This window comes from Protobothrops mucrosquamatus, unplaced genomic scaffold (genome assembly GCF_001527695.2).
Source record: "Protobothrops mucrosquamatus isolate PMUCROS unplaced genomic scaffold, P.Mucros_1.0 scaffold665, whole genome shotgun sequence".
In the NCBI taxonomy this organism is placed as follows: domain Eukaryota; kingdom Metazoa; phylum Chordata; class Lepidosauria; order Squamata; family Viperidae; genus Protobothrops; species Protobothrops mucrosquamatus.
Window position 1 is genome coordinate 675,981 of NW_015386953.1, and position 11,911 is coordinate 687,891.

At 37.0% G+C, this 11,911-nt stretch overlaps 1 protein-coding gene across 1 annotated transcript in view; it reads left to right on the plus strand.

Annotated features, from left to right (window-relative positions):
• Positions 1–11,225, plus strand: part of PTPN14 (protein tyrosine phosphatase non-receptor type 14) — a 65,286-nt gene extending 54,061 nt beyond the window's left edge. The window contains exons 15-18 of the mRNA XM_015818016.2: positions 881–1,009; positions 5,463–5,694; positions 7,216–7,379; positions 11,041–11,225. Of these exons, the coding sequence (XP_015673502.1) occupies positions 881–1,009; positions 5,463–5,694; positions 7,216–7,379; positions 11,041–11,169 (654 nt within the window). The 3' untranslated portion in view covers positions 11,170–11,225. The remainder of the gene's footprint in view (positions 1–880; positions 1,010–5,462; positions 5,695–7,215; positions 7,380–11,040) is intronic.
• Positions 11,226–11,911: the final 686 nt, after the last annotated feature.

An 11,911-nucleotide genomic window follows, 5' to 3' on the forward strand; every position in this document is an offset into this window, starting at 1 on the left:
AGCTCCTGCCCTCTGGAATGACCTACCCCCCGACCTACGTACAACTACGGACCTGCGCCTCTTCCGCCGAGCCTTGAAAACCCATCTATTCCATGCGGCCGGCCTGGCGTAGTTTTGATTGGGCTTTGCTAGGGGTTTTATATGGGGTATTTTAGAGCAGGCTTTTTATTCAATATTTATTGTGATTTTATTATTGCCTCTTCACCGCCCTGAGTCCCGTAAGGGAGATAGGGTGGTATATAAATTTAAATAATAAATAAATAAATAATCTCAGTTATCAACATGCTTACTTTTTTTTTTTTTAACCACCATCAACATACCATCTCCGAGCTCTCCCTTTTTTAAAATTGACTGAGACATACAAGTGCTGAATTTTTCATCTCTGGGAAATAAACGTACATTATCAGATGGAACGTAGGCTGCTGGAAACTTCATACAGATGCATTTATAGATACAGAATAAGAGTTGTAGAATGGTGACTATAGGTGACATAAACAGACCAATTTTGTTATCAGAAAATTTATGCAGAAAAATATTAGAATGGGGAGGGATGACAAGGAGACAATATTTCATAGGAGAACCAGAAACAAGAAGTTGCCTCATTTCTAGACTGACACTTTTCTTCTGGGCCTAGGTTGTATTTTGTTTGTTTTGTTTTCAAATGTGCTGTTTCCATCAAAGTTAGGCTAAAAACAGTCCAATTACTTGAATATTGTTAATATATTGAACTTCTACTTTGAACTAATAGATAGAAACCTAAACTTTATTTGGTGTCCGGCCTTAAGAAGAGCAAAGATGGGTAGATCAGCTCAGCATGTTATAAGCACCCATAGGAGAGTTGTGCAGTTATGAAAGTAATTTCTCTCTCTCTCTTTCCTAGGTGACAGTAGGTGGAGAAGAATGGCACTATATAGCTACACAAGGACCGTTGCCACAAACATGCCATGATTTCTGGCAAATGGTGTGGGAGGAAGGAGTCAATGTGATAGCCATGGTGACAGCAGAAGAGGTATGTAACAGGACAGGAAACATCTGCAGTGAAACACAAACAGAAGCTTCCCAGCCAGGAAAAGGTTTTTCAAAGGAGATAGACTAGCTGCATTTGAAATCAGGCTGAGCCGTGGTTAAGTGAAGTGTTAAAAGCTCTGGCCATTTCCCAGGCTCACATGTTCTCCTCACTTCCTCTCATGAAGCCAAGAAAACGAGTTAGGAAACTTTCTCTTCCAGAAAAGGTGAACTGTGAGATCCATAAAAGCCTTAGGCATGTTCTCTCTCCTCTATCCAGTGATCTCCCAAGGAGTTACAAAAGTGTCATTTCGAATGTGACAGAAGGAAGAGAATTTTAAATACATACTGGAGAGTAACCATAATCATTACACAAATAGCAGTTAAGGTATCAACAGTATGAAACAATAAGCCATTGAGAAACATGGCTAAATATGGAAATGAACCCAGGACATGTTATTTCTAAGTTAACACTAACTATTACCCAACAGAGATTTCAAAATCATCCTAGTAACACTGGGGCTGAGTAAGATCAATTTATATCTTGCCCGGTATTCTCATTATATAGAATATCTGATGACATAAAGATCTCATTATATAGAATATCTGATGACATAAATAGCAAAGAATCAAATTTGGAACAGGGAAGAGAGGGGCGGGGAAAGAAGAGCTGTTAGTTCTCTAAACATAACACAAAAACTCTGTCTGTTTATGGCAATAATAAATCCTATCAAATCGGGTAGGCAATTTACAAATTGAGTTTTTCTTGGTTCCACCTACTTCTTGGTGTTTTGATGAGAATAAAATAAAGGAAGATTCCAATATAACGTACTGTTTGCTTCTGGAGACAAAGGGGTATATAAAATAATAAAACAACTACACAGCCTTGCAATTAGCTATGCTAGTATAGACTGATGGGGGTTGCAGAAGAAACCAACTGAAAGTCAAGTGGCTTACTGATAACTTGAACTGGCCAGTGGCCACATTAATTTTAATACAAACACATACACAACACACACACACAAGATGTTTTGACAACCAAGTAAGAAAATACAAGGAGAAGAATTTTGTATTTACTACATTTATTACATATATATTATTTTTTATTGTAAGCTGCCCAAAGTCAATGGGATCCCATATATATCTTATATATATATATAAATAAAATGTAAATGTTCATTTGTTCAAAATCTTAAATCTCCGAAAGTTCTTCACCGATTGCTTTGAAATTTTGACACAACGTTGCATTCGAATACGCACGTGTTTTGATATACCTACTATTATATAGATGTCACACCTGTGACAGGTAAAAACATGCTTTTTTTGAAAAACAGCTCCATCTGTTGGACGTAAATTTAACCAGACTGAGCCACAGCAACGCGTGGCCGGGTACAGCTAGTATACTGTATATATATAAAGGGGCTCCCATTGACTTTGGCCAGCTTACAATAAAAAAGAAAAAAAATACAAAGAACAAAAACAAAACGTGAGCAATCCAGAAACTGCATAAAACCAAACCAAGCAACCCACCCCCCACCCCAAACCAAAACTATTAACTAAGGTCAACTTTCAATCAGAGCTTGATCTTTAGTAGCTTCCTGAACAGCATTAGGCTGGGAGCCATCCCAGCAGATAACCTGGAAGAAGAAAGCAGATTTCTAAGTTCCACAAGATCACACTGTTTGATAAATGAAACACAAAGATTGATCAGAAGTGTGCTTACTATACCCATTGAAAAAGAGAAGATTCTGTCCATTTTCTTGGGACAGGCAAAAACAACCCTATAACAGGTGATCTCTCAAATAACTAGGCTCTATGCCACAAATTTAATTCCTTTTCCATTTTTTTTTCCAAATCTTGAAACATGTCATCCTCTGTGGATTTGTTCTCTCTCTTTTGATCAGCTTGTCCTCTGTTATAGCAGGAACTGTTCTGCGGCAGGCCCGGGTTTTATCCTACAATACCCTTGAGGGATGGGTGCCTGAGTGATTATGCATGTGTGATTTTTGTGCTGTAGGAAAGTCTCTCTGAAATAACGTGCTTGTCTTTGCTGGCCCTTTACTCTTCAGTTTTGTTTTGTTTTAAATCCTTTGAACTTCTGCCTGGGATGACTCAACCATTACAACCTTGTTTGTAACATTCTAGCTCCATTAGAAGGTTGTAGCATGCCAAACAAAGCAAACAGAATTCCAGCGAATTCTGAGAATACAAAGCCGCTCTTATTTGAAAAGAACGACATTCTCAGCTCATCCAAGGCCACCTTTGCGTACTGGAATCCTTATCAGCTGCAAGGAGACCAGAAGCTGTTGTTCCTGTATAAAAGTATCAAGTGGGGGGGGGAGAGAAATGTCTGCTGTTCTATGCCAAGCAAAACAGATAATCCCCAAACTGTACGTTGCATTGCAAAACTGGCACGCACCAGCAACCAGCAGTCTGAATCCAGTTCAGATGCATGGATTTTACAGGCATAGAGGGTCAGCTGTTCTCGATCATTCCTATTTTAAACATTTACAGCTATCAGCTGTTCAGAAGGGGGAGCAAGAGTCCATTAAATACACCGTTACAGAATAATTGGGCCAGGGAAAAAGTTGCTTCCTAAGCAGCCACAGAAAGAGAACAGGGCAATCTTATGACCCAAACTGTGATTGTGTGTGTGTGTGTGTGTGTGTGTGTGTGTGTGATATATATATACAAAAATGCAATCTTAGGGATATGGAGCAATCCAGGAGAATTTGAATCATTCTCTGAGTATCCTTATACCTGTTCCTTAATTTCTTTGGCTACTCTTGGACTACTCCTGCAAAACTCTCCAGATATTTCTCACAGCCTCCTGAATGGCAATAGGTACATGGCATGACACACAGACAGGGGATCAGTTTGCATTGTTGACTTTTCAGACTCTGAACATCTTGCATGCTCATGACATAAAGTGCGCTTGACCTAGAGTTCTTGATTTACCCTATAAAGCTATTTTATTTAGATTTTTGGTGGATTTTTTTTAGAGTTGTTTCTTAGTGTAATCTTTCTTTGATGTAAACTCTGTTGGCATTTGGAGCAAACTTGTAATGATTACTATTCTGGAAATTGTTATACTAATTTGCATTTCTGTAATATTTGCAGAGAGGGTGGGTCCTCTTCTCCAATGGTAGCATAGAAACACTGTTTGTGTATGCATGTGCATAAGTGTTCATATAATTGTTTGTTTGTTTGTTTGTTTAAAACATTTATATAGCCACCCATCTTTCAGCCAACCCTGGGTGATTCTCCACCAAAAATTTAAAGACATATACAATTATTTTAAAAACTGTAAAACACAAAGAGTTAAAACATAAAACATCATGTCCCTTGTCTAAAAGTTCATATCTGCTTCTATAATCTGTTCCTTCTCTTCCAGCCTACTGCAATTCTGTGACTTTCGTCTTCTAATACTAATGCAAACTGAACCCAAGAAAGGGAGGACTAATTGTAGTGATAATGCATTGGCTGAAAACTGTCCCGCTTCTCCCAGCCCCACTCTGTTGCTTGCACAGAGTTCCATGGAACCCTGGTCACCTCTGACGGATTATGTGCTATCAAGTCAGTGCTCACTCTCAGCGACTACATAGATTGAACTTCTCCATCCTCATTGATCTTCCAGGTTTTCCAGTGGTGCACCCACTGCCATTGTATCTGAGTCCATCCAGGTTGCTGCTGGTTGTTCTCTTCTCTTTCTTCCCACCTTTCCATTTTCCAGTATTAGAGCCTTTTCTAAAGAAATGGTCTTAGCATAATGTGTTGGAAGTAGGATAATTTGAGTCTGTTCATTTATGCCTTGAGTCAGACCTGTGAGATGAGTTGTTCAGTTATTCATATATTTGTTATCTTGGCTATCTATAATATTATCAGGAGTCTCTTTTCCAATTCCTGACGTTCAAAAGCATCAATACTTTTTCTATCTTGCTTCTTCATACACATTTATGATTATCAGGCAAGTTATTGAATACAAGGTCTATTGTGTATAGAGTGGCACATGTGTTTTATAGATCTTGGATGCTGCCAAATTAGTTGTCAGATTAGGATCATTCATTCATTTATTCAATTCCTATTTATTCAGTTCCACTGACTGTTTATACCAATTTAAAAATATTATAGGTTAGTCAGTGGTGAGACAAAAATAATAGTGATATACGCAGGATTGAATGGTTGTTTTAACTTACTTATTTATCCTATTGTTTCTCCAAAGAAGCCTGAACAGCAGATGGACTTTTCTCCATAGCTCATACTACTTGCATAACAAGGCTAAAAGAAAATAATAACCCATAGCTATCCAGTGAACTGTATGGGGAATTGAATCCAGGTGATTCTGATGTTATTCTGACATTGTAACACCTATATCATGCCAACATAGTACTTGATCTATTCTTTCGTTTCAGGGATGGTTGCTAATTTTGTTTCTGTTTTCATTTGGGGCGGTGTAGGAAAGAGGAAGAACCAAAAGCCATCGTTATTGGCCAAAACTTGGCTCAAAACATAGCTCAGCCACTTATGGAAAATTCAAAGTGACCACCAAATTCCGGACTGTTTCTGGTTGCTATGCTACAACAGGTTTGAAGGTCAAACACCTATTGTTAGGACAGGAGAAGACTGTGTGGCATTTACAGTACACCAACTGGCCAGATCATGCTTGTCCAGGAGAGCAAGACTTCCTTTGTAAGCTTTCCTACATGTAATGGCAACTGTGTTTATTGGTGCTAGGGGCAGGGAAAGGGGAGAGGGGAGAGCAAAAGAGGATTGTTAAGAAGTATTTTATAAGGAAAGATAACAGATAGATGATCATTGCATTTTCTTGATGAAATGAATCCTATTATGTTACAAAAGTAAATGCAATAATCTAACAGAATTCATTTCATCACCATAGAATACCTAAATAATGTTCTTATGTGTTTATCACAATTTCACAAGGTTTTGCTTGGCTTCTCTCAGGTCAGTGTTTTTCAAACTTAGTAACTATAAGATGCCTGGTTTTCAACTCTCAGAATTCCCAGCCAGCATGCAACTCCATTTCTGGTTGTTGAAGTTCACACATCTTAAAGTTGTCAAGTCTGAAAAATACTGTATTAGATTAACTTCAGGATTAGAGGAAAAACACACATAATAAGGATCAGCAGTTGGTTTTCTAATCTGATTCTCCCAAAGAGAGGAACTCAGATCCTACATTTCAGTATATAGAATTTATAGTTGAATTGATAACGTCACTTTAAAGAACTTATCTTGCTCAGAAGTGCTGGCCATACACAGAAGTGGTTAAGTTCTCAGAGAATCTGTAGCAAAAAATTCGACACTGAGTACATAATGTGCAGAGTTATTATGAAGTTGTGCTCCTGAGAACAGTTGCCAGGGATTGCATACAGTGGCACTTGATGGGTTGATGATCAGACTGCTCTAAAATACTTTATGTTTATGTATACACTATAACATTCTAAGAACCTCTTTGGATACAGAAGGCTCCCCATTAGAGAAGTTTGGCTCGAAAACTCTGTAAAGTAGCTGAAACAATTACATGAAGGACATAATACCCTTACTCTCTTCCCCTTCTGCATTCAGTAGCTATTAAAGCTGAATGCCTCAGTAGAACTAAGCAATCCTGTGTCTTGTTTAACATCACAGATTGTTGTTGTCAAAGAGTCTGCCTTTAGCAACTATTGTGCAGCTAAAGGCAAACCTGATGTTTGCTTGTTTTGCTAGGCCCAAAAATGATACTTGGAAGTTAAAAGTAGGGCCGAAATACTTGAAATTCAGACACAATTTGCAAGGTAAGGAAAGGGCCAGATGGATGGCCCCTTCCCATTAGATAGTGCTCCAGCAGGCATGTTTCTGGGGAAAGTTGCTGTTGTTCTGATCCCAGCCTGTTAATCGCAGGAATTGCTGTAAGTAATGTCTACAGTCATCTGCTTCTGGGACCTTGGGATTTGCAAAGGGTGGTAGAGTGTGTGTGGGTATTTTTTTAAACAGCTGATTAATTTAAAGTCCCAAGTAGTAATTGACACCCTGCTGGCACTTTGAATTCAGTGCAGTTTGCTGTCTAGAGGCCAAATAATTAGAGGTTCCTAAGAACTATAAAATATCATAATTTAAAAAGAAACTTGCTCTCCTCAACTTATTTGCCATTGTTTATGTAAAACTGCAATAGATTTGGGAAATGTAATTTTTGTTTATATTCCTACCTTGCAGCCTATTTGGAAGAGATCCAGTCGGTGCGCCGTCATACCAACAGCATTCTGGACAGCAGTAATAATAGTAACCCTCCAATTGTTGTGCACTGTAGTGCTGGAGTAGGGAGGACAGGTGTGGTTATTTTGACAGAACTTATGATTGGTTGCTTGGAACACAATGAGGTAAGCAAAAGGGTCTTCCTGAAGTTATTTATTTCTTCCTAAGAAGAGGTGCAATCCAGTGAGTGCCACTGCAGGATGAAGTAGAAATGTATGCAGGGAAAGATCCATCAATACTAAATGGGTCATCATATTACACTGTGCCACAAAAGCCACATTCTTGTGGGTCCATAAAAACTAACAAATGTGGATTATGTAAGCAGATAGTATAATCAGAATACACTTCTTATTGTGGCAGGAGCCTCAGTCAGCCATCAAAGTATCAACATAGTTATACACACTGGCCTATGCATCTGCAAACACACAGAGACATGAAAAAGAAATGAAGCCTAATGCCAGTGGAATGCAAAAAAAAAAGGGGGGGGAATCTTTTCAAAGCTCAAGATAAGTAAATTGACCATTCAGAACAACAGTCATTGGTAATAATCCAGCCATCCCAGTAAAGTATGCTAATTAACATCTGTATTAGAACAGAAAACAAATGTCTCCACTCAAATCTAAATGGGAGGAAACTTCTTAATTAGTTCTAGTTCAGCAATTTCATGGTGGAGTCTCCAAATCCCAGCTTGTAGTACAATGAGAAAAAGAGACAAATCTCCTTCTCTCCATGAATAATTTTGCATGTCCCATCCCCCACTTGCCTATTTTCAAGTTTAAAATTTTTTTTTGAAAACACACTGTCCAATATTTCTCCCTACCCTCTTAAGTGGTTTTGAAGCTTGACTTAGAAAACAAGAATATTGTCATAGATTTGTTTTTGCAGCAAATAACAAATATTAAGACTGAAAGTCAAACACTCAGCTATTAAGAGTTGGGTTAAGCCCTGCGAGTCCAAACTAGCCTGCATTTTTTTCTTGCTTAGATTGAACTATGTTCTAACTAGCTTAGCAAAGCAATTTTGGCTGCTGTTGATCAAATTCCACACCACAGCATTCTTTGGTAAGGTATGAAAGTTAACAAAGTTGAGAAGAAGAACACAGAGATCCTTATCTGTACTTGTTTGAAATCTCTAGGTGATGGGAATTGCACTGGGAAAGAACTGTGCTACTTACAATAATCATAGAAAATTAGGATGGGAGTGAATCTTGAAATCAGCTATTCCAGCCCTTTTTTCAATACAGGAGTCCACTAATAAAGTTTCATTGTTAAACAGCTCTTATCATTAGGATATTTTTCTGATGACCAATTAAAATCTGCATTATCCATTCAGCTCACTGTTTCTTGCCATCTGGAGAACACCAAACAAGTTTACTATGTCTTCAATAAGACAGTCCTTCAACTGTCCTGTTTGAAGACAACTACCCCATATCTCTGTTGTAAAACACTTGTCAAATTCAGGTACAATAACGACTTTTGAAATTTGTTCTTTATTGGAATAAATTAACTAAGGAAATATCTTTATCAGGGAAACAAAGTAACATCAGTGACCAGTGAACGCAAAAATACAAATATTGAAACCGGTTAAGAACTGTTCCTTATAAAGAACAAACTTTGCACAAGGAAACTTCCCTCCTCGTAGTAAGACTTCTATCTATAACCCCAATTATACCTCTCAATGTTTTTTTAAACTTCCAAAGCAAATATTAAGGATGGCTAAGGGCTGCAGAGGATAAGGAAATGGTGATATCCTGCTTCTGCTAATGAAAGTTCTATCAGGAAAAAAAATGTGGATGTTGAAGTTTAGATTTATGTTTTGATCATGCTAGAGGTACTCTTTGATTTTCTAAACTTGATGATACTGTTATATGAATGGCCCTGTTAATAACATAATAGTCACTGTATATACTGCTCCATTCATTCATTCATTCATTCATTCATTCATTCTACAAAAATAGTTTTGTTCTGCTCATCAACAAAAGTTATTTACGGTAGATATAATTAGAAACAAGTTCAGCTGATTGGTTTGTAACCCACTATATACCTAGAGGTTTTAGAATGGGATCTAAACAATAAGACCTATAAACCAAAACAATGAAACATAATAAAATCAGTCTTGATTTAAAACTACTGTCAGATTTTCCCTTTCTGGACATGTATACATCTACATTTCAAGACATGATGAAACAGTTTGGTGATGAAAATAGTTAAACCTATTTTACATTTAAATTTGAAATAAATTTATAGAGAAGTACTAATTTTTTGAGCATGCTCTAAAGGCTGTAAACATCCAGTCAAATATAATAATTACCTTGAAAAGGAAGGGCTGTTTGGAATGGTAAATGATAGCTTGAAGAGCATGCTAAAATGTCTGAAAGATGTACAGTGGCAGGACCACACTGAAGCCAGCTTGGTTATTTTGCTTAGACAACAATGGGCAAATATGAATTGAATCATTGAGCAAATATTTAAATTAATAAATGAATGCTTGATAATAGTTGGAGAGATCTACTGGGATCAATACTGACCTAAAGTGAGACTAAAGAGTCATCTTGTATAGTTCTCTACTGGATGATTGTTTAGAATGAGAAGTGCTTGTTTCAACATAACAAATATGCCTTTCTAACTAATCATACTGTTCTTTTAATTCTTTTCACATAAAGATAATGGCCAGTTTTATTTACTATCATATTTATGGCTTCCCCTATTTTTTCCCCCCGTTCAAAATCTCTGCCTCGTTCTCATCTCAGTTTTGATAGCCTGTGAGTCATATCTCCATCGCTAGGTAATCACTTTTGTTTTGAGACATGTTTGTTTTTTCGTGGGATGTTTATGTTCTGGTGCTCACAGACTATTTATTAAAGTAAAACAGTACAGTAGATAAAATATTCTAAAGCATCTTTATGTATTCATTTCTATTGTGCTACATAGAACCCACTGTGCAAGGGCTACCAGCACCTCTTAGCTTTTGCAGTCTTCTTCCTATATTTGTCTCACTAGTGGTAACAAGGCCATGAGTTCTAATATATCTTATTAAGCATCATTCTAATAAATTGTCTTTAGATGTCTTTTTGGACTTAACTGACACATTTTAAAAAATCAGAGTGGCCATTCTGAGGATAGTTAATTATTGGAATTATACTAGTTGCAGAATATGAGTTGAACCACTTCTTTTCTTGCTATGACACAGATAACAATCCTCTAGAACAGGGGTGTTAAACTGCCGGCCCGCAGGCAGGACGTGTCATGAGGAAAACACGTCCACCCCATTGCCGGCAATGGGGAAAAGCTCCAATACGTTGCGGGATGTCACATGACGTCGCAAGTTTGATATGTCTGCTCTAGAACAAATATTTGCTAATAATCTCCTATTATATCAACAATTCGCTCTTCTTGGGTTTTTTTCACATGAAAACTCTTCCCATGAATAAAGAAACATGTTATGTGTCTGATACAATTTGGAGCACAAGAGAAATGAAACTAAATGGATCTCTAATCCATAGGGAAGGAGAAGAATGTTGTCCAGTTTAATTTTAGGTTGATACTTCCCAAGTTGGTATGCAAACCTGAACTTAGTTGTTCTTCTGTATTTATATTTATCCTACTGTTATTCCCAGAAAAAAAAAGAAAGCCATTAACTAATATAGCAATGGAGTTTAATGGTGCAGAGTAAGAATTAAAAAGAGTGATTTGAAGAAAGCAAATGCAACAGTTGCATGAATTCTACATTATTTTGTTTAGGTCTACAATGAGAATATTGCTATGAATTTTCTCTTCCTCTTTGCAGAAAGTAGATGTTCCAGTGATGCTTCAACATCTGAGGGAACAGAGAATGTTCATGATCCAAACTATCGCACAGTATAAATTTGTCTACCAAGTCCTCATCTTATTTCTACAAAATTCCAGGCTCATTTAACATCTTCAAAAGAGACACAGCATCTTTTCATTCAGTTTATTTAGACAGCCATTTTGGTTTGGCTGAGAATCACCCTTCTACAAAGCTTCTTGCTTTGCGGTATTTTGCGACACCTGATCAAAATTGCCTCAATGATAAGGACACTTTGTTCTTCTTGCAGATGATTTTATATGAGATAATTTATTTTTTTTTAATGATGTGTGAACTTTCTTAATTGGTGGAACATGGGGGTGTCCTTAAAATGATAGAACCACATTTGACACATCTCTTCATTATAATCTGTCTTTAGGATAGAAAATAATCCTATCTGGAGATGTTCTCTTGACCATTGCATTTCTATATGACATGCAAGGCAGCTTTGCTATTTTATTGTATTCTATTTTATTTTTGTGAAAAGAGTATTTAGCAATCTGTTTTCAGGGTTGTGCACATAGAAGAAAAACCAACTTAAAAATGTATTTTTGACTTTTGTTCAAATTTAAAAGCAGATATATGTCTATAATATTATTGAAAAGGAACAAATGTTTGCCCTCTATGATATATGCAGTGCCTTACAGAATAGCAGTGGGATTTCCAATAAACTCAAGATCCCAAGTGTTCAGTACAAAGCAAGTATGATCATAGTACCTTGATGATGGGTAATAGCAATATTTAAAGCTATAAAATAGCTGAAATACTGGAATAAGATCTATTCTAAGAGGCTTTTTTAGGGTCCGAGCGAGATCTAATCAATCCTAAGTCC